This window comes from Diplodia seriata, assembly GCF_021436955.1.
Source record: "Diplodia seriata strain FDS-637 chromosome Unknown scaffold_1, whole genome shotgun sequence".
Lineage (NCBI taxonomy): Eukaryota > Fungi > Ascomycota > Dothideomycetes > Botryosphaeriales > Botryosphaeriaceae > Diplodia > Diplodia seriata.
The window spans coordinates 225,986-248,035 of record NW_027117308.1 but is presented as its reverse complement, the minus strand read 5'-3'; the positions used below and the strand labels follow the sequence as shown (position 1 = coordinate 248,035).

Genomic DNA, 22,050 nt, shown 5'->3' with positions numbered 1-22,050 from the left:
TCAAACACATACGCCATCTCCCTCTCCAGCCAATACCCCACATCCGCCCTCGCATCCGCACTCCTGCTCGGGTCCAGCACCTCCATCAGCCCGGCCTTCTCCCTCTCGCCCTCGTCGACGTCCGCCGCAAACACCGCCGCAAACGTCTCCACCGCGTGCGGCGCCCCCGCTGCCCGGTATAGCTCGTACAGCGCGCGGTGCTGGGCCTCGCGCTCCCCGCGCACGCCATCCGGCAAGACGCCGACGGCGGGCGGCTCGTGCGCGATGACGGTCAAGACCCCGGCGTGCGCGGGGTGCCGCGAGAGGAAGCGCAGCGCGACGAGGGCGCCGCTGCTGGTGCCGAAGACGGTGGCGCGGCGGGTGGGGGAGGGCGCGACGACCGCGGCGATGAGAGCGGCCAGGTCGTCGGCGTCGGTGGAGAGGCGCGCGGCGTAGTCTTGCGCGCCGTGGAGCGTGCTGCGCGAGAGGCCGCGGCGGGAGTAGGTTGTGACGGTGTGGGTGCGGGAGAGGTGCGGGACTAGGTGGCGGAAGACGGTGGAGTTGCCGGGCGCGCCCGGGACGAGGATGATGGGGGGACCGGTGGTGTTGGTGGTGGTGTAGTCGAGGGTTGCGCCGGGGAGGGAGAGAGTGGGCATTGTTGGTGGTGGTGGTGGTGGGAGGCGTGGGTTGGTTGGAGGTGATGTTTTGCTTTTGCAACGGTGGGTTCGAGCTGGAGAGGCGGGGTAAAGAGGTGGGGGGCTGGCACCACCATGCAGTCAGATCTTATCTTGTTCGCTTATGTAATTGTTCAATTGATTCTGAGATGCTTTGAGCTCAACTGAGCAGGGTTGTGGCACAGTGTCTGATATCTACCTGTTACAATTTGCCCTTGAAACTCCAAAACGTGCCGTACCTCGTAGGACAGAAAACAAGTTGTGAAACCCGAACGCCATGCTGCCTAATGCGCCTTGAAGCACCGTTCCTCCATCATCGTGTATGCGTTGTCTACCCGTTCTCTGTCGATTCTCTCCCCGTTCCTGTTCTTTGGTCGAAGTCGTGCGACTCCAGAATGTGGCCATCCCCGTGTAGGTAGTGGGTTCCAGATGATTCCCCGATCCCTAAGTTTGTTGCCGTCTCTTTTAAACGTGGTCCCAAAACCTCACCGTCCTTAGTCGGCGTTCGGGCTTGGGGGAGGGCTTGGGTGTTTCTTCGTTGGGTGTCTGATTTGCGCTGGGCTTCTCGGTTTTTCGTGCGTCGCTCAGTGCTGCCGGTATCTCGTGCAGGATCTTCTGTGAAAGAGGAGAGAAGAAGTAGATGGCCAGGGCGAGAAAGCCGGTGAGGCTAAATAGGATGACGTCCATTTTGGCGAGGGAGAGGTAGTTATGAAGTCTTCGGTAGTAAGTATACTGAGTTGATGTGTTGAATATTAAGGCGACGCCGTTCCCTGCTGCGGCTCTTATACACCTGTGCAACTTCGAATATAGATCATGGTAAGGCTGTGCAGATGCGGCTGAGCCCGCCCAAGGCATCGACATGTCCATGTCCTCTTGCCCTGCCACACCGACTCGGAGGCCACCCAACGGTCGCCAAGGTGGTCAGCTTTTTCGATCCTTCACCCGGCTATCTGTATCAACTTCTGTTCCCATACGGTAAACGGTCATGTTCCGCAGCACGCAACTGACCCCATGATCGCGCTTCACTGAGTCGTCGATCACCGGCCCCCACAAAACCGCACTCGCTAATATTATGGCCCCCACGCTGCGTCGATACGCGCTTACCCTGCTTTCCTTCATAGGTAACAGAGCTCTGGGAAGACTTTATTCTCCAAATGGCCCCGGAGATTTGGAGTTCTGGAGAAGCATCAGTGGAAAATTAGATTCCATGATAAACACCGTTCTGTTTCTCGAAAGAGCTCGATTACTCTACAGCAGGCATCAGTAGGCAGCAACTGCATCTGGCCTCGACCCCTGTTCTTCTACACAGCCTACCTGCTGTCTGTGCACCTTCTTCAGCCCTGCGTTGCCGCCGCACATGGCCATGTTCCGCATTTGCGCGTTTTTTCAGAAGAAAGACAGGTGTGACTCGATGTGTTAGGGCTGTACCACAGCTCTATTAATAAACTCGTCATGCAAGTGGCCATCCTACCCCATGCGCCGGTAATAGATTGTTCCCAGCCCGGCGGGGGCTTACGCCGGACCGTCATCATCAGCCTTGTCGAACCTCCGCTGTCCTTTCAAACCTCCCGGACTTCCCTCCATCGGTCAGCCTTGTATCACACATCGCTCTTTGATCCATGTCATCAGCTGCCGCATGCTGACCTCCACGTGGACTTCTGCGCGGCTCCTTTGACTCGACGCCCGCGCTCGCGGGGCCGTTCAACAGGGTTCGTCGCCTGCGACCCGCACGGCAACATGGAATAATGGTTGGAAGGCAAGCATACCGCCTGTGCCGCCCATTACCAGAGCTGTGTCCTGACCGCTGAGAGCCGCAGTGCTCAGTAATCAAGCCGAGAACGATCTGCATAGCCTTCTTGCCCGCGAATCCTCCCACAGGGCTGAGTGTCGACATACCGCTGTTCGCATATCGCGTGTCATGGGATTTTGATCCGCAAATCGGAAAAACACCCGGCTCTGGCCATTAAGAAGTGTCAACAGCAGTCTCGCACGACCGAGGACTAGAACTTCGGCGTGGTGATGGCGCACGATGCAACGCGAGATCAGCAGGCGGCCAATTCCGAGGTGTACCAGCCACTGGATCGAAACTCTCGGGACATTCGGCTACTTGAACTCCTTCCCGGAGGATGGAAGGACCGACTATCATGCCGCATGTTTGTGGTATCCCTGGACGACGATCCGTACTATGAGGCGCTCTCATACGCCTGGGGAAAATCCAGCCTTTGCCGACCGGTCACAATCAATGGCCGTCCTCGAAAAATTACCGAGAACCTCGACAGAGCTCTCCGACGCATCCGACAACCCAACAGAGCGCGGATCATGTGGGTTGATGCGCTGTGCATCGATCAATCCAACGTCGGAGAAAGGACGCATCAAGTCAACATGATGGGCACCATCTTCTCGCATACTGCAGAAGCGCTCCTCTTCATCGGAGATTACCACGAAGGTCGACTTCTGTCTGATACCGGTCTCCCAGAAAACTCGGATGGTCGACTCACGCGGGCGGAAGTGGTCAGAGCATTAGATTTCGTTACCAGGATGTCCAACGGCAATCATATCGCCCTTTCGGCGACAGAGGCTGTGTCTGACTCGCTCAATCAGACTTTCGATGCCCTCGTAAAACTCGCCAACCTGCCTTGGTGGAGCCGCATGTGGACACTTCAAGAAACCGTGCTGCCTCCGAATGCAACAGTCGTTTGCGGTTCCATATCCACTCCTTGGTCAACGTTCTGGCGTGCTGCCAAAAACATGACAGAGCATCATTACAACTGCTGCTCGCTTCCGTACGAACGTATGGAAACCATAGGAGTACTCTACGAAAGAGTAATGCCTATTCATCACCTGCGCGAAACGTATTTCGAAAAGAATACTGTGAATCTGATATTTACTTTGGAAACCTTTCGACATCGCCAGGCGTCCGATCCTCGAGACAAAGTGTTTGCGTTACTTGGTCTTCGCTCGAACGCAACGGAACTTTCGATAGATGCGGACTACTCGCTCAGCGTCTTTCACGTATATGGAAGCCTCATCACCAAGATGATAAGTTCTGGGAATAGTTTGTACCCGCTACTACGGGTTCCGGAATCGGGCCGTCGCGGAGACTTGCCTTCTTGGGTCCCTGACTGGAGTGCCGGGATAAACGAGACCATCTCAACCAACGAAACAAACATATTACGCACATATGAACTTTTCGACGCGTCTGGCGGTGGTGTACCGGCGATCCATCCAAGTCCTGAGTCGGTTCTGGCATTGAAGGGGTTGGTGGTTGATGAGGTCACCATGATTGGTTACTGCTCCGCAAATGCCGACATGGAGGTTCTCAAGAGAGCTACGGAGCAATGGAAAGAGCTTTTGCATTATGAGAGTATCAAGCACTGTCAGTATGTTGGTGGAGGGACGTACGAAGATGCACTCTGGCGAGTGTTGGCCCATGACGTGGCATGGCTTGAGAGCGACGGCAGTTCAGTTTATTTAGAAGCTCGTAGAACTACCCCTGATGATCACGACGTGTTTTCACGGGTGTTTTGGGACTCTCGGGGGACTTCTATCTTCTCTTGGCGTTATGTCCGCATAGGAAGGTTTCTTGTCACAAAGAAAGGCTACATTGGCATCGGACCACCCGACACCGAAATTGGGGACCATGTTTGCATATTGTTCGGTGGGAAAGTGCCTTTTGTTCTGAGGAATGTACAGTCCCAAGGCCCTTGTCCATCATTTCGTTATATCGGACACGCTTACGTACATGGGATAATGGACGGTGAGGCGAGGAAAGACCCGGCAAATCAGGCTGAGGTACTCTGGCTTGTGTAAATAACCTCTCTCAGCATCGAAAATTGAAGACGTCCCAACTCAAGAAACCCTCCGTGAACGCCGAAGTGATTCTTTGAAAATTGCTGACAACAGATGCTGTTGGTGAAGCTCTCCCCGCAAAAAACAGGAAAAATACGCACCTTTCTCATAGCACTGTTACCGACAGCACCCTGCTTCCAGTTGCGCTTCACGACGCGACTCTCTCACACGCTTGTCAGATAATAGCGATGATGTTTGGCAGCTTCCCACACCAATTCGTCTATGTGAACTTTCCAAATTTAGTACACGTAGCGTCGGTTGAGATACACGCGTTCTGTTTGATTTATTGGAAAAGATTTTGTCACCGGCCAATAACTATGGAGTGAGGCTGTGGAGCATGTTAAAGAGGAAGTAGCAAGGGCGGCACGGTGCTACAGTAGGTTAATGCACCGACGGTCAGTCTCGGCATGCGGACGGCGGCCTTGCGGCTGCAAGCACGATTGCGGCTTTAAACCAGCATGGCGTGATTGGGTCTGTAGAGCAACTGCGGGAACAAGTTCTGGTGGGAAATCTGAGGTGTTTCTATGAAGCGCCGTTGCTACGAGTGAAATGGTTTGTGTTGCCCATGGTGTAGTCAAGTTCCCCCAAAATCCAGAGGTTTGTAACATCAAATTTCGAGTGTTGTGGGGCTCTTTATCTGTTCCCGGCCTGACTTTCGGTTGAAATGGCTCAGTGCGTGTTGTAATGTTAACTTTTCTTTGTTTGGGCCCTACCGTATACTTTGTACGCTAACTCTATACGTCATACGGTATACGGGATACGGTATACGGCAACCGACCATATAGCACTATGCACAAGAACCCTACCAATTGTTTCAGGTCTCGTCCTAGCGAAGGAAACACATCCAAAGACCGTCCAAACAGTGTGTCGCTCCGACCGATTGTGAATTGTTGCCAATATAGACGAGACGGCACACGCTTATTGCCCGGTTTGGACATACGTTCGACTATGGGCTCTCCATCAAAGACTCACCAAGTCTCGGCGGGCAGCGTGTATAAAGACAGATATGGTCGTCGTTCTTAAGTCCGATCATCCCATTCTTTCTCCAACAGCTTCTACAGCTTCACTCGTTGCTTGACCTCGACGGTCCTTTCACATGTTTGAGCGCTAGTTCGCCATCCTCACTCTCTCAACCCATTCAACGTACATACAACAAACAAACCACCCCAACCAAACTTCGCCATCATGTTCTTCTCTCAGAAGCTCATCGCCGTCGTTGCCGCCCTTCCGGCCCTCAGCTCGGCCCACTACTTCTGGCCCCAACTTATCGTCAACGGCGAAACCTCCGAATCGTGGGAGTACGTCCGCGAAACCTCGCAAGGATACTCGCCACAATACACGCCCGACATCCTCACCTCCGAGGACCTCCGGTGCAACACCGCCAGCTTCTCAGCCGCGGCCAACACCAAGGTCGCCCGCGTCGCGGCCGGCGACACCGTCGCCTTCGTCGCCGACTACGGCGCGACAATCCAACACCCAGGCCCGCTGACCTTCTGGATGTCGCAGGCGCCCGGCGGCGACGTGACGGCGTACGACGGATCCGGCGCGTGGTTCAAGGTCGGCGTCGTCGGCTACGACACGCCCTTCGACTCGACCGGCAAAAACTGGCGCAGCTACGGCGAGGGAACGTTCAATGTGTCCATCCCGACGACCGTGCCAAACGGCCAGTACCTCCTGCGCATCGAGCACATCGGCTTGCACCGCCCGTCCACCCGCGAGATGTTCTTCAATTGCGCGCAGGTCGAGGTCACCGGGTCGTCCGCGACGGATGTGCCGGGCGAGACGGCTAGCATCCCGGGTATTTACAGCGCGGATGATGAGTGGGTGTCTGCGTGGAGCATGTACGAGAGCCCGTCGAGCTTCCCGTACTCGGGCCCTGCTACCGTTGATGGTGGTGTGTTTGATTCTGAGGGCGAGGACTCCGCTTAGCCGGGCCAAAGCCGTGATTTGTCTGATCGTCCCCGTGGTGCTCCGATGTCAGGTTCCGGATCTGTTTCTCTTCGTTCATGAGCGCCATTGCTCTTCTTTCTAAGAACCGAGGCAAGTCATTGCGCCTGAGAAAGAAAGACAGATCCATGATGTCTAGGGGCGGTGGAAGAGCATTTGTTCACTGCACATATTTTGTACTTAGCCAACGTATATAGAAATTCTACTCCAGAGCAACAACAAAACATGTATTTGAGGGCCTTCATCGAGACATCCACGATTCCTCCAAGGAGAAGAAAGACGCAGCAACCCCCCAGAATGGGACAGACCACGAGCCACACCAGCCCAGCCCCATCACGACGTCGCCAAAACAGCCACACTCCACGCCGGCAGCGTAACAGCAAACGTCCCACCACTCCCCTCAGGCGTACTCGTAACCGGCACGACGACCTCCCCAACATCCACACTATTCACCGCATCCCTCTCCCCCGCCAACACCGTCAGCGTCGCCTCCGTCGCCCCCTCCACACTCACACTCACCCTCCTTTCCTCCCCCCCATAATTCGCCAACTTGACATACGCCGCGCTGCCCTCCTCCTCCTTTCCCGTCGCCGCCCAATACACCGGCCCGAACCCCTCCCCGTCTCCCGCCACAACCTCCCTCGTCCCAACCCCCCAATTCTTCGCAAACATCCTTTGCACGAACCAACTCACGCTCCTCACCACACCCCCCGGGCTCTGCGTAAACCCCACCAAATCCGGCGTCCACTGCGTCGCATTCACTAGCTGCAGCAACGGCGCGTATGCGGCCATCACCACGACGTCCGCGTTGCGCTCCAGCCCGAGCATGTACACGGCTTCCGCGACGCCGCAACCCATCGTGGGCAGGGCGACGTGCGAACCGTCGAAGGAAGTGTAGCAGGAGAACTCGCCGACGAAGATGGGGAGGGAGCGGTTGGCCAAGTCCCATTGAGAGAAGTTGGCGACGAGGGAGGTTTCGGAGGCGTAGGTGTGGTAGTCTTGGATGACCCCCGGGGGGAGGGGGGTGGGGAGGCAGGCGGAGGCGCCGGTGAGGGAGGCGGACGCGATGATGGTGAGGGCTGGGTAGGCGCTGGTGATGGCGGTGTGGAAGGTGGTGAAGCGGGAGGGGTAGCTGGCGCAGCCGCCGCCTGGGTGGGGTTAGTTGGCGGAGGGGAGGGGGGTGGGATGGGATGGGACGGACCGAGGTAGTCTTCGTTGCCGATTTCGACGTGGGTGAGGGGGAAGGGGTCGGGGTGGCCGAGGGAGGCGCGGAGGGCGCCGTAGGTGGTCGAGGTGTCGCCGAGGATGAACTGGGTGTGCGGTCAGCGCGTGTGGGCGGAGGGAGGGGAATAGGGTTGAGGGTGTGCACCTCCAGTTCGTTGAGCACGTCGTCGACGTAGGGGGTGAGAGCGTCGCCGGTCAGAGGCGTGTTGCCGCCCGATTCCAGCGCGAAACCGGCCCAGACACCGAGGATTGGGGCGAGGCCCATGTCTTCGCACCATTCAAAGTACTCGATCAGACCTGGATATGGCATCAGTATGGTCTATCAATAACGTACCAGGTCACTCACCAAGTGCATCCGTGTTCGGGTAGCCCCAGGTTCCTGATGGGTTGTCAGCATGTAATACCCCACCGTCATTTCAAAGCTGCGTACCCTGACGTCCGGGACGATCCTGCAATGGACCCAAGGTCTCGTTCCACTTCCAACGGTTGTCCTCGCTGTTACCCTCGCTGGAAAATTGTCAGCATCCGGATGTTTGTAGATCGTTATAGACTCCACTTACAGATTGTTGCCGCCGGGGAAGCGTAGAAAGCTTGCTCCCATATCGTTCAAGACATTGGCGATAGCGGGCTTGAGACCGTTCTCCCTGTTGTTAAAGGTAGTGGGGTACAGTGTAATGAGATCGAAATACAAGGTTGAGCCAGCAGTGCTCTCTGCATCGAACGTAAGCGTCCACAGGTTATTCCCATCAGGAGCCTGGTCGCTCTCAAAGCTTGTTTCGTAGTAGCTATATGCGCTGGTGTTGCTGGAGACGTCGAGCGTAGTACTGGCATACTCAGTACCGCTGTAGTTGCCGACAAGCTTGATGGTGACATTGCCGGAGTAGTCGCCTTCATATTTCGGTAACAATCAGCATCCACAACTCTTGAGTTTTACCAGAGCAGCTACCTTTGACCCAAAATGAAGTTGAGTACTGGTCGGCGTTCACGAGAATCCCCCAGTAACCTTCGTTTCTGAAGCCCACATCTCCAGTCGTGCCGACAGGAACGGCTACTGCCAGCGAGTACGGAATGGCCGAGGAGAGTGGATTGTCAGAATCGACAGTCAGATCGACATCTCCCACGGCTCCGTAAGCAGTGGTTGTTTGATCGTCGCCCTGGAAGCCGTTGTTGCGGAGAAGTTGACCGTGGATACCGCCATCACCCGAGTAATTGATATCCTGAGTTTCGGTTAGTGTGTTTCTCCCCATCTTTTTTTTTTGTGCATAATGTAGGTAATATAAAATTGACCGTGAAGCCAACGGTCAAGGCGAAGCGCAGTAAAAAAATATTCCGGGAGAGAGATAAACTCCGAAATGACCTACTTCGAACATGAAGCCATGCATGAGCGGCGAAGTAGCATTGCCTGCACTCGTTGAGACGGTCAGATTGATTCCCGCAACACTTTCGACAAGAGCAGCAATCGCCGCCAAGCGAGTGACACCAGAGACTAGCCCTTGCATGGTGAATCGGAGGACCATGAACCGCCACTTGTTATTTTCCCAGTACTCGGTGGGCGATTATATGGTCAAAGAAGCGACTGTGCTGGGGAAAGTGATTGTGTGCGCAAGAATGCAATTGTAAACCCAGCATTTGTCTTTATAGCTATCAACACCACCGGTCAGTGCCATGGCGGTGGACTCTGCAGGGTAGAGAGCAAGGTAAATTAGCCGTCACGGGTACCAGTTGCGGGGCCGGTGGAGGGCTCGAAATCTTGGCTGAAGTGTAGTAGCATGAAAGCAGAGGAGAATTGAACCGAGCTGGGATTCCTGTGCGGCCGGTGGATAGAAGGCAGCGTGCAAGACAGTACTCATGCCGTATAGGGCAGTGGTCGCGCCATATGCAGCTAATACGAGGCGTATTCGTGGCAGGTTTCCCGAAAAAGAAACAGAGTTGTATTGGACAGGGGAAGGGAAAGAGGGGTACATACATGCCAATTCTTGGACGGCAAGCTCGGGAATTCCTGCACGTGCACCTCCCAAATTCCCCCAATCCACCGGAGCAGAGACTTAAGCTCGGTTGTTATGGTCGCATGCGCCCAATACCAGGCGTCCGGGGCCCCACGCGGGGTTCGTGACGATCGGATCCCCGCCAATTGGTCGTGAGATGGCCAATTAAACTCGCGTGTCAGCCGCTGCTGCGCCCACTTTTAAACACTTATCCACATTTTGTATGTGTTCTTCGTGTGTTCAAGCTCGTGCACCAAAGGCAGCGGAAACTCCGATACACCCCCGCAAAGACGGCCCGTCGGCAACACCCCCCAATCAGCGACAGTGGGGTTACGCGTCTCAGCTGGGTGGAAACGAAGTACGCGCGTTTTCCACCGCACTACCAAAGTAGCTTGCATTTCGAGGAAGAAACTTTGGGCGATGCATGATACAGGTTTTTTCGCCGTTGGAAATAGAGGATCAGGAAATGCTTGCAGATCATTTACCAGCTGTTGTGACTGCAACATGGCACATTTGGCACGCTGCGTTGACCGGAAGACGCAAAGCGAAGTTTGAAAAACAATCCTTCGACAGCAGAGTGTTCGCTAAGCTGGCGAACGGATGGCGTTGGTTTAAAGTTTTGCGCTCGTAAAGGGGATGATTAAGCTGTTGCGAGGCTGATGATGCCTGCAGCTCATCTCCCATCTTGTGGTGTAATCTCGGTTGCGAAATGATAAGATGAGTATGCACACAGATACGTTTGATGCCTCGTCTCTACCGTATATAGAGCGTTAGCAGCTTATCTCAATCGCTTCTGTACTACTCGATGATGCTCGTGGGAGGTTGCACGTGTCAGCTGGCAGAAGTGCAACAGTAGTCGATATACACTGAACCATGAACAGCCATTCTACCCTTCTTGTAGCGGAAACGTTTCGCGAAAGGTGTAACATCACGTCTTAGTAAAGAAGCAGCTGGGACCATAATATGGCAATTGGCGAGGACATGTACTGAAGCGAAATGATAACGAAAACATAAAACAAAGCCAATACAGCCAGGTTCCATGACCAATATGGTCTACAAGAAAAGCAAAGCGGGGAAAGCTGAAAACCGCAAGAAAGTCAACAGAGCTTTACAGCCTGATAGCTGACAAGTGATGAAAAGAGTCGAACGCCTCCTGGGTCATAACGTCCGTTGCCCAGAATTCCGCATCCTCCGGAGTGGTGAGCCATCCATCTCTCCATAGCCGATATGCAGCCCATTTCCTTATGCTGAGATGCTCAAAAGAAACAGTCGGCTTCCCATTGCCCTGATGACCATCTTTAACGCATGTACCTTCCTGCCGAAAATTGCTGCACGAAAACCCGTCTTCATGTCGAAAAAAACGCTCGTGGCGATGCAGAGCCGGAATGATCGAACAAAAATATACGTCAAATGGCGGACGGTAGTAGCATGGCCCGAGATCAGCCTCGCAGTGCTTGCAAAAGCCCTTTGGCCGGTCATCAGACAGCATTTCCGGGACCACGATTTTTGTCCCCGTGATGTCACCCACTAGCTCTTTCACATCCTCAGAACTGGGGCGCTGCACCCCATGTTGCTCATCCTCGGTTAGAAGTAGATCCTCGATACCAATCCCCGATCTATCCAAAGTCTCGCACCAAATGACCCAAGCCCCGGGCGTGAGAGCAACATCAGTCGGACTCTGAAACCCCGCACTTGATCTTTGGATCGAGGCACCTTGTGATATCAGCTCTTGCAGGAACAGTATCATGTCTTCTCCTTGTTGGTCTTCAAGCGTGGAAGCCCCACAAGCGGAGAGTCGACGAAGATAATGCCATACAACGCCGTCGCCGTTCGGGTCAGTCGCTTGGATATCAGCTCCTGCTCTCAACAAGGATCTTCCAAGTGGTATCATATTGGTGTAGTGGGTTCTTGCGGCTTCGAAAAGGAGCGATTTCCCTTTACCGTTGGCTTCGTTGATGTCCAAGGCTTGGGTCAGTAAAAATCGAACCTGATCTGGATCGGCCCTTGCTGAACGTAGCGTGATGAGGGCCGAGAACAGGGGTGGCCACGGGACCCATTCAATTATCCTGCCCGTATAGTCGAGAGCTTCATCCATTGTATCACATTCAAAACATCCCTTTTCGGCGAAAAGTCGTATGTAGTCCTCGAAGGGAATATCTTTGTCTTCTGGATTCCAGTTTTTGAGGAAAATTTCCAATGCTGTGTTGCCCCGGCTATCAAGTATTAATATAGGCTAACACGAATGCAATAAAGGTTACATACGCATCACAGTCTAGCGGGTCAGCGCCAAGGCGAATCAGGAGGCAACAAATGTCGTATTTTTGCCTGTAGGTAGCAAACTAATCTACGATCAGCAGTGTTCTCTCTTTCGTGGGGATGGTTGATCGGTTACCCCAAGTAGTGAGCGGCCATATTCATCTCTATCTCCAGCAGCGCACTCTCCCCGCTGAAGAATGTCTCGTGCTTCTTCAGTGTCGCCATTCCATATCCTTTGGATTATCGCACATCCCTTGGGCACGACGCCAAAGGTACGAAGTGCGGAAGGAATCTTCAGACCATTACAGGGCGATCCCACAAATGATGCTGATAGGCCTGGGAGGTTGTAGGATTGGTTTGGCGTGAACATGACTCGGAACCCCTTTAAAGAGCCGGAGAATTTGGTTGAGTTGACCTCACATCCATCGCTCACCCACAAGTAAAGATTACCCTCCAGAATTCGAACCGAGAGTTCCATCTCTCCGGCTTGCTGAACTTGCACCCCACGACTTCGAAGCCCAGTGCCGCGTCTTTGCATGACCGAAGAAGACTGAGACCGCAAGTGGTTCAAAACCTGGAGTGCAATTGGTTGGGTCGTTCTTCTAGCGCCGTATGGGGTGAGGCTCAGCCCGCCTTGCAATTCCGACGCAGCAAGCAAATGCATGCCGGTCAAGGTGTCACCTACTTCCTTCTCCACCCAACCGAGATCGTCCATCGTGGTTCCGGGTAGCGAAGCGCTCGCTAGAACAGACGATAGGTGTCGACGTACAATAGACAGTATTTCGGTGGCATCGCTTGCTGAGCCTTCATGCAGAAGAATTTGCGGGATGTTCTGGAGCCAGCCGGGTTGAAGGTAGCGAATATCCGCTCGTATCTGCGCATGTCCGTCCAGCATGTTGATATGAGTGTGTTGTTGCTGGTTGAGAAGTTGTTGAGAGACGGCAGCGTTACTGCGAAGCATACCAAGGGTATCGTCGCGAAACTGTGTTTGACCGCGAACAACCAGTTGGGTATTGTCGTTTGCGGTTCTGAGCTGCCCGATCTGGAAAAGGTCACTTTGTCTGTTGGATTTATTAGTATATAGCCTATTGTAGATGATGCGGGGAACATACCGTCCAATGACAGTCAGGTCGTGATTGATCCATCTCATTTTCTGCTCTATCTGAGAGCAAACTTTGGCAATGGACCGTTCGTTGTTGTGAAACCGGAGTGCTTTGGAGAGGCGACGGAAACGAGAGTCGGTAGCGAATATCGGCTCCTCGATTTTCACACGGAGAGTCATCAAGTCTTCGTTGATGCTTTTGACGTTGCGACGTATGCGCGACAGGATCTGGGGATTGACATGCGGCGTGGAAGCTTTCTGATAGTCTGCCTCCAGACTTTGAATCCCTTCGAGTAGACCCTGGACCTCACAGATAGTTTCAAGGGCCTTGAAAAGAGAACTTTGGGCGCCTTTGATGGAGGCGATGATGTTCTGGATTTCGCGTGCTGATTTGAGGGCGACATCAACGAGGCTGATGGCCGCCGCAGCCGTCGAGAACAGGTCGGCCATCGCTGCGCATGGCCGATGGGAAATCTCCCACAAGAACTGATCAGCGCGGTCAGAACAGAAGACTGAACAGACTCAACTTTGACAGGAGACAGCGAGCATTTTAGTTATTAGCGCCTCCAGCTCGCCTGTCGGATGCGAGGCTGTGTACGGCGCGGGGCTTGCATGCCTCACAATGTGGCAGCATCTGATTGGCAGGTAGATAAGCCTTGCAAAGCACGACAAATCCCTGTAACGGAATCGCATGCACTTGGCCAGCTTTTGACCGGCAAGGCTGACGGGCTGACGGGCTGACGGGCTGACGGGCTGAGCTCTCTTGCTGGTCGTACAGCATTTTCTGCTGCAAAGCTGATTTGCTGAAGGACACCCTCAGCCTCGCGCAACAGGCCATTATCGTGCACGATTGTCCCCAGTAGCTTAGCAGAGCCGTGACACTGCCACACAAAATCTGCCCTATGTTCATCTTAACAATACATCAAGCACATCGCTTCCCACATCGCTCACGGCCAATTAATTCCCTTCCAATTCTCAAATCGGCAACCAAACAGCCTCTACCTCTCCCGAGAACTCGCGCTTGAACAGTGCCATCACCTCCTCCCCAGGCCTGCAAGCCCCAACCCGTCATTGCACCCTCTTCCCGCCCTCGGTCCTCACAACACCCACCCCCCACCTTCTCACGCCTCCTCCCCCTCCCTCATCTACCTCTCCATCCCCCAGTCCGGCCCACACCTCCACCTCTTCCAACACCGGCATCGCCCCAACCGCCATCGCAAACGCCCTGACCAACCCCCCAACCCGCGCACCGGCATCGTCCGAAAAACATCCAGCTCCAGCACCTCCAACTCTCGCCGCCTTCCTCTTCCTACACATCATCCCACCCCTCATCCACCGCCATCTTGAGCAAGCGCGGATAATGCGCCGCCAGGGTGATGCGTAAGCCGCTGCCGATGCCGCGGGGAGAGGAGAGACGAGTAGAACGATCCCGCAGGTGCGTGCCGTGGGACGGAGCTCGCTCGACGCGGAGCCGTCTGAGGCGTGGCCAGGTCGGGGCGGGGGCGCAGCAGCGTCGGCTGCAAGACAAGCGGGCCAGAACAGCGTCAGGCTCCAGAGCCACGCACGGCAAAAGTTGCTGTCTCTCGACTGCAGCCTGGAAGCTGTGCGACACTGTCAGCATTCGTGCCCTGGTGTCCAGCTAGCTCTGCGTGAGCTGCGACGCGCTCGATGAGCTTCTGTGGTAAGGGGAATCTTGGGGAAAAGTGGGAAGTATCCGGAGTCTCTGCAATGGACAGATTTATCGCCGTCGAGGTTTGCACGGCGTGTCGTGCCGCTTGTCGCCAGGCCGACGTCTCGGGTGGGAGAATGCACATTCGCAAGGATAGGCAGGAGGCTCGCATATTCTTGAGAATCCCAATATCCGTAGTGCATCGATGTTTTCCACATCAGTGTACTGTGTGAATGGATTGATGGTGGGCTGCAGGTTTGAATGTCTTGTAGCCAATCAAAACCCCCGCACGCCGCAAGCACCCGGAGATGATTGCATGAAGAATGGCAATGCAAGGCACGAGTCGAGAATGCTCTATGGCTACTTCTTCCGCATATCAAAGTACAAGTAAGTTTACAATGGCAGAATGTTTCGCAAGAAGCCTGCCATGCTACTTTGAAGCGACCCAGAAAGTAGTTAGGAATTTGCCGAACACAAAAGTACGCTTGGATTGAGGTTGGCGCGGTTTCCGGATACGAACACCAACCGACGCCGAGCTTACCAATTGCATGGATGTTAGCGTCCTTACTAATAACCACCTTCCTTTTCCACACCGTCGATTCCCTGTGCTTTCTGCATTCCACATTTTAGCAACCCATGATCAAACACTCGAGGCGGATACGTAGTCGAGAAACTACCAAGTATCCGAGCAGCGCGAATTATAAGCCTCAATGACTTCTCGAAGGATTCTACGATACCTCCAACCGAGAAAACACTCTACGCCACCCACTGCTTCAGACTCTACAGGGATGGATCTTCCACAGCTAAGCGCAGATGAATACCAACAATACAACCGTTGCGCTGTCCGTATGAACTTCTTCGTGAGTAGCCCCGCACGTAGGACCATTCAAGGACTGACATGTCGACAGCACAACATGTTCAGACATGCCTGGACAACAATGTACGAGGCGTGCGAAGCCAACAAGCTTCCAGCTGGCATGTCGCTTGGCCAGTTCTTCCGTTTTGGACTCGACTTCTGCAACGGTCTGAAGGGCCACCACGGAGCAGAGGAACGATCCATCTTTCCATATCTGGCGAAGAAGATGCCAGTTTTCCGCAAGGAGCTTGAGCTTCTCACCCAACACAAGCAGATCCATGCCGGTCTTGATAGCCTTACCGAATACCTTGAGCAATGCAAGGAAGGGCAGCAGGAGTTTCGAATGCAGGAGATGAAAGAGATAATGAGTGGCTTCGGCACGGTGTTGTGGGAACATTTGAATGATGAGGTGGAGCAGCTTGGGGCCGAGAACATGCGCAAGTATTGGACGTTGGAGGAGATGAGAGATATACCCATGTAATTTTGGTGCTGCTTCAGGAGATTTCTTACGTTGTCTCGAAGAGGGAGCACCCTGACCAAAAAGTGTTCTGTATTGGAAGGATCTCTCTCGCTCGTCTGTTGTTCTGCCACTTTCTCATTTTTTCGAACACGGAGACAGTAAAGTCCTTTACTTGGAAAAGGTCATATGCAATATCTCTCAGTCTCGTTCGCGTAAATGCGGATACTATCTCCAGAATTTTGCCGGATGCACCCCTTCGATGCATCTGTGAATCCCTCCACTTCAGCGTATCATCCGACTTCGCAGCCTAAACAACCGCATCGTGTGTCAGATAAGACGAAATATCCCTCACCGACCATTCTGAGATAGATCCCCGACGTACGCGCAATAGAAATTAGGTGATGCAGCGGTACGGTTCCTGAAGGAAGAGCGGTAATAAGCACGGGAATATAAGATCAGCCAATGACGAGCGGCCACAGGGCTAGTCTAACCCAAAGTGGCTTGTGGAGAGACACTGCTCGAGACATCAGGCCAATGACGATTGGGGGCCAAAATCCTACGCGCCCTGATCGGGTTAAGTAGCGAGCGCCCCTTTCCACTAAATGTGGAGTCGCGGCTGTTGGTTTTCCAATTTTAACCGCAATCCATGTTGTCCGCCACGGCGCTCGGCCCTGAAGCAAAACACCAAACGTCACCCGCCGGAGCCCTATCCGCCTGCTGCACAATACAAAAACCACGCCTCCCCCACACAGCCCTCCGCAGCGTAGCATGCCCGCCGGCTAAACCACACCTCTCCCCAACACTTCCCGTGCGGCCTCCGCAACCTCCATCATGCTCGCCCCCCAGCCGCGCACCTGGCTCACGAGCCTCTGCGCTCTCCTCGCGGCCTCCTCCACCGCCGTCGCATCCCCCACCCTCCACCGCCGCGCCGGCCTCACGCCCAGCCTCTCAGGCGCGCTAAACCCCATGTCGACGGGCAGCAGCACCTACCCACGCGCCAACTTCCTCTCCTCGGGCGACATCCTCGGCGCCTTCACCGCCTTCCCCAGCGACGGCACATCCGTCATCACCCTCGTCTCCAGCCCGGACTCCGGCGTAACCTGGAACCCTCTCGGGACCGCCGCATCGGGCCCAACCAACACCACCGACATCGACAACCCGTTCCCGATCGAACTGCCCAGCGGACGCCTCCTCGTCGCGCTCCGCAACCACGACCAGGAGCTGGACCAGACGTACACGTTCTTCCGCATCACCATCTGCTACTCCGACGACGGCGGTTCGTCGTGGGCGTACCTGAGTACCCCGGCATCCGACTCGGGCGCCGTCACGGGCGACTGGGAGCCGTTCATGCGGCTGGACGGCGACACGCTGCAGCTGTACTACTCGCGCGAGACGGCCGACGACGACCAGGACAGCCTGATGCGCACGAGCACGGACGGCGGCGCGACCTGGTCGGCGGCGACGACGTTTACCGGCGCGGAGCTGACGAATGCGCGGGACGGCATGCTGGGCGTGGCGGAGATGCCGGGGGGTACTGGCGGGCAGCTGATTGCGGTGTTTGAGACGGAGACGGGCGGCGGCAAGTTCCATATCGGGGCCGTGACGTATGATGGCTCCGCGTGGGGCGATCGGAGGGTCGTGTATGAGAGTGACGGGTTCAATGCGCAGGCGCCGCAGGTGGCGAATGTGGGCGGGACGTTGGTCGTCAGCTTCCAGACGGATGAGGATGGCGATTATGTCGTCAAGGTTGTGACGAGCGCGGATGGAACAACGTGGGCGGATAAGACGACGGTGATGGCGGCGACGAGTGAGTGGGCGGGGTTGTTGACGTTGGATGATAGCAGCTTCTTGGTTATGGCGGGGAATAATGGTGTCGCCAGCGCGCAGAAGGTCGTGCTGAACTAATTGTCGTTGGTTGTGTGGAAGCCGAAGGATTGGCCGTTGCTGGAAAGACGATCAGAACGATTGCCGAAGATCGAATAAGTACATACGAACGATCGAGTTTTTATAGACTCTAATTAACTAGTAGCGCAAGCGATTGAGATAAGCTGCTAACGCTCTATATACGCCCAAAAGGCCATCCAACAACCCCGCCCCAGACCACTCCCCCATTCCCCATTCCCCATTCCCCCACCCCCGGAGCCCGATGTTGAATCAACACTCCCTCCCCCTCGTCCCAACCTCTCCCCTTTCACCCCCCTCCCCTACTCAAACCCCACCCCCCAACCCCACCCACCTCAACCCCACCGCAACCGCCACAACCGGCCCCACACTAACGACCTCGCCCAGCCCCGCAAACGCCGGCGGAATGCGCACACCATTCGGAAACGCTCCAGCCGCCAGCAGAATCGCAAAGACGTTGTAGACAAAACTCCACGCGAAGTTAGTCACAATCGCTCTGAAAGTGACGCGCGACACGGCTAGCAGCGCCGGCACGCCGCGCAGCGGCGACGAGCTGGCAGCCGTGAGCACGACGTCGGCGGCGGCGGCGGCGACGTCGCTGCTGTCGTTGGGGTTGTGGGCGTGGGCCCCGCCGATGTGGATGCCGATGCTGGCCTGTGCGAGGGCGACGCTGTCGTTTGTGCCGTCGCCGACGAAGATGACGGTGGGGGTGGCGGTGGTGGATGTGTCGGGGGGCCCGTCGTGCTGGGCGATGATGTGTTTGACGTAGTCGCGCTTGTCGGCGGGGGAGGCGCGCGAGCGGACGTTGGCGGGGGGGATGGCCAGGGCCGAGGCGACGCGCTGGACGGGCGCGTCGTCGTCGCCGCTGACGATGGAGATGGCGATGTTGGACGCGAGCAGGCGGGCGACGACGGGGTGGGCGTCCGGGCGGAGGGTGTCGTGGAGGGCGAAGATGGCGGCGGGGACGCCGGCGATGGTGCAGCAGAAGACGGTGTGGCCGGTGGAGAGCAGTGGCGCGACGGAGGGGTGAGACGACATTTCCAACCAGCGCGAATTCCCGGCGCGGATGGTGAGGGGGGTGTTGGAGTTGCTGACGGTGGTTGTGGCTTCGATGCCCTTGCCGGGGAGGGACTTGATGTCGTTGATGGGTGTGGCCTTGATGCCTTTTGATTCGAGGTGTGCGGCTACGGCGACGGAGACGGGGTGCTTGCTGCCGCGGACGAGGCCGAGGAGGAGTTCGAGAGTTGCAGGACTTGAAGACTCTTCCGGGTAGACCTCTTTTGTGACACTCAGCTTGCCCTGTGTCAAAGTGCCCGTCTTGTCGAAGACGACGTGAGACGTTTTCCTCGCAATCTCCAGCGTCTCCGCACTCTTGACCACGACACCTCGTTCGGCCGCGATGCCGCTCGCTATGACGACGACCATCGGTACAGCTAAGCCGATGGCACATGGACACGACACGATCAGCGTCGCGATGGCGTACGTGATGGCCTGCACGGCCGCCTCGGAGCCTCCCATGCCATTCTTCCCTACGCCCACAGCAACCCACACGATAAAGGTGACGATAGTGATGGCCACAACGACGGGGACAAACCAGGACGCCACCTTGTCGGCGAGGTCTTGAATCTTCGGCTTCGACATCTTGGCTTCGTCCACCATCGCTGCGATCTTCGCGACCGTGTTCGAGCCAGGTAGTCGACTGACTCTGACGAGTAGAGCGCCGGACCCGTTGACCGAGCCACCGATTACAGCCGCGCCGACCTCTTTCGCAACCGGCCGAGCCTCGCCGGTGATCATGGACTCATCGACTTCTGAGGTTCCGGAGATGATGGTGCCGTCGGTGGGGATGCGCGTCTCAGGGAGGACCTTGAAGACATCGCCGAATTGGAGCAAGCGCGCATCGATCTCCAACTCGGGGTTTTGGCCATCCTGGGAAGAGAGAACAGCTGTGGCGGGCTGGAGGGATAGGACCGAAACACTTTCGACGGCCTTCTGACGGGCGAGGGCGCCAAGGAAGCGGCCGACCATGATGAGCGTGACGAGGAGAGTACTGGTCTCGAAAAATTCTCCGGTCGAAAGGGGTGATCCAGCCACGAGGTATGCGAAAGCTACGATGGAGAAGACGTAGGCGGCGGTCGTACTGAGGACGATGAGGAGGTCCATTTCGATGACACGAGAGAAGATGAGACTGCGAAGAGCGCTGGAATAGAATGGACCCGCGATGAAGACCTGGATGATGGTAGCAAGCGCCAAAGAACCGCTGCCGTAAGCAACCTCATGCTTTGGAAGCGGCGCCCAGGCCATGATCAAGACCGGGATAGTGAGCAGAGCCGAAATCACGGTCTGCAGGCCGACGTTCCACACATGCTTGCGGCCCGAGGCGATGGACGGAGGGGGACGCAATGGCGCCAACTGCAGAGGGGCGCTGAAAGAGTGGTCCATCAGATCACGAGCACCGAGTACCTTGGGATCATACTGCAGTGAGACAGTGTTCTTGTCCACAACCGACGCGTTGACGACTCCATCAGGCATCTCTCGAGCGATAAATGCCTTAGCGTCGCCGCCCGCAAGAACCTCGATGGTCTCAAGCTCCTTGTCGTCATTGGCGACTTTGTCAAAGTTGAATCCAGTCTCCTTCTCGAGTCGAGTCTGAACCTGCTCCGCCGAGATCAGTCTACCGTCCAGATCAAATTCAGCCCTTGAGAGGAGCAAACTGGTCTGAGGCCGCGACACGCCAGGAATGACGGCCAAGGACCGCATCAATTTCGTTTCGCATCCGGTGCAGGTCATTCCGTGTACGGTGAGGACGACATGCTCGCTCTCCGCGTCTCCGCGTTCGATGTCAACCCGGTCGATGTTTACATTGACGATAGAACCGGGCTTCTTGCCACAACAAGCATCCTGGCATGAAGCAGCGCTTTTGATGCTAGGAGGCTTGTCGTCACAGCAGGCGTCCTGACAGCCTTTGGGACCGCTTTTGACTCTGGGAGGCTTATCGCAACAGTCATCCTGACAGCCTTTAGACCCGCTTTTGATGCTGCGAGGCTTATTGTAGCAACAGCCATCCTGACAGCCTTTGGTACCGCTTTTGACGCTGAGGGGCTTACCGCAGCAGCCATCCTGACAGCTTTTGGTACCGCTCTTGACGCTAGGAGGCTTCGCGGAGCAGCAAGCATCCCTACAAGACTCGTCCTTCGCGCGGACACTGCTGCTCGCTCTGTACGGCCCGGAAGCCCCAGAGCAGCAATCGGATGCCACCTTCTTCTGGCCACGGATCGACGACGCCCTCGAGGACGGCCGTCCAGTGCGCCTGCGCCTCAGCGTGGCAGTCTGATTGCAGCAAGACTCGATATTGCGAGCAAGCAGGGCGCGGCAGATGCAGCCAAGCGCCTCCAAAGACGCGCGATACTGGCTGCGCGTCTTCTTCCTGTGGTAGTCGCACGCGGCGCTTCCGGCCTGCGAGCACTTCTCGTCGTCGCAGTCACGGAGCGCGAGCTCGTCCAAGCAGCCGTCTGGAGATGGGGGGTGTTAGCACGTGATTTGTCGGAAGGGAGGGACGGGAAAATCATGCGTCGCCCGTACCATCGCAGCATTGAGTTCTCTTGCCTTTCTTGCTGGGAGCGTCGCCGCCGCAGCAAGCGGCGCGGGAACAGGCGTTCGCGGCTTGAGCGGGCTGAGCGCCGGCGAGCGGTGACGCGGTGGCAGAGGCGCTGGAGCAGCAGCCACGCTGGCACCCGGCATCCGTGGACGGCGCAGGAGGCGCAGCGGGAGCGCAGCAAGCATCTCCACAACCGTCTTCGGCCTGGGGGACGGCTTGCTTGTCGGAGCAGCAGGCGTCGGCGCAGCCACCAGTGGGAATTCCGGGCTCTTGGTGCGCAGGCGTGTCGACGATGGGGCCGGCGGGCGAGCAACACGCGTCCGCGCACCCGGTTTTCTTTTCGGTTTCGGGGCGCTCTGCGTCTTCTTCCGCGCAGCGTCCATCCGCGCAGCTATCCGCGTCCCCGCCGGCCTGCTCGGGTGGAACTTCGGCAGGCGGGAGTGTACTGACTTCAGCGGCGGTGCTCGAACAGCAATTACCACCGCAGCCGGCGCCAGATTGGGCGGACGGAGCGGGAGAGTCCGGAGGTTGCATATCGGAGGAACAACA

At 56.2% G+C, this 22,050-nt stretch overlaps 6 protein-coding genes across 6 annotated transcripts; 3 read left to right on the top strand and 3 right to left on the bottom strand.

Moving 5' to 3' along the window:
* Nucleotides 1–5,687: 5,687 nt before the first annotated feature.
* On the top strand, nucleotides 5,688–6,431 carry SLS55_000066 (uncharacterized protein; the record flags this gene model as incomplete). The annotated part of the gene is made up of 1 exon (XM_066771583.1): nucleotides 5,688–6,431. The coding sequence occupies one exon, from the start codon at nucleotides 5,688–5,690 to the stop codon at nucleotides 6,429–6,431; it is 744 nt and encodes a 247-aa protein (XP_066636862.1).
* Nucleotides 6,432–6,782: 351 nt separating this feature from the next.
* SLS55_000065 (uncharacterized protein) lies at nucleotides 6,783–9,043 on the bottom strand (the record flags this gene model as incomplete). The annotated part of the gene is made up of 8 exons (XM_066771582.1): nucleotides 6,783–7,597; nucleotides 7,651–7,759; nucleotides 7,819–7,970; nucleotides 8,020–8,052; nucleotides 8,104–8,180; nucleotides 8,234–8,561; nucleotides 8,620–8,890; nucleotides 9,035–9,043. The coding sequence occupies 8 exons, from the start codon at nucleotides 9,041–9,043 to the stop codon at nucleotides 6,783–6,785; spliced, it is 1,794 nt and encodes a 597-aa protein (XP_066636861.1).
* Nucleotides 9,044–11,912: 2,869 nt separating this feature from the next.
* On the bottom strand, nucleotides 11,913–13,466 carry SLS55_000064 (uncharacterized protein; the record flags this gene model as incomplete). The annotated part of the gene is made up of 3 exons (XM_066771581.1): nucleotides 11,913–11,930; nucleotides 12,684–12,975; nucleotides 13,027–13,466. The coding sequence occupies 3 exons, from the start codon at nucleotides 13,464–13,466 to the stop codon at nucleotides 11,913–11,915; spliced, it is 750 nt and encodes a 249-aa protein (XP_066636860.1).
* A 2,007-nt stretch (nucleotides 13,467–15,473) lies between these two features.
* SLS55_000063 (uncharacterized protein) lies at nucleotides 15,474–16,022 on the top strand (the record flags this gene model as incomplete). The annotated part of the gene is made up of 2 exons (XM_066771580.1): nucleotides 15,474–15,545; nucleotides 15,594–16,022. 2 exons carry the CDS (start codon nucleotides 15,474–15,476, stop codon nucleotides 16,020–16,022), a joined length of 501 nt encoding a protein of 166 aa, XP_066636859.1.
* Nucleotides 16,023–16,832: 810 nt separating this feature from the next.
* SLS55_000062 (uncharacterized protein) lies at nucleotides 16,833–17,906 on the top strand (the record flags this gene model as incomplete). The annotated part of the gene is made up of 1 exon (XM_066771579.1): nucleotides 16,833–17,906. The coding sequence occupies one exon, from the start codon at nucleotides 16,833–16,835 to the stop codon at nucleotides 17,904–17,906; it is 1,074 nt and encodes a 357-aa protein (XP_066636858.1).
* A 303-nt stretch (nucleotides 17,907–18,209) lies between these two features.
* Nucleotides 18,210–20,716, bottom strand: SLS55_000061 (uncharacterized protein; the record flags this gene model as incomplete). The annotated part of the gene is made up of 2 exons (XM_066771578.1): nucleotides 18,210–20,601; nucleotides 20,712–20,716. The coding sequence occupies 2 exons, from the start codon at nucleotides 20,714–20,716 to the stop codon at nucleotides 18,210–18,212; spliced, it is 2,397 nt and encodes a 798-aa protein (XP_066636857.1).
* Between the last annotated feature and the right edge of the window lie 1,334 nt (nucleotides 20,717–22,050).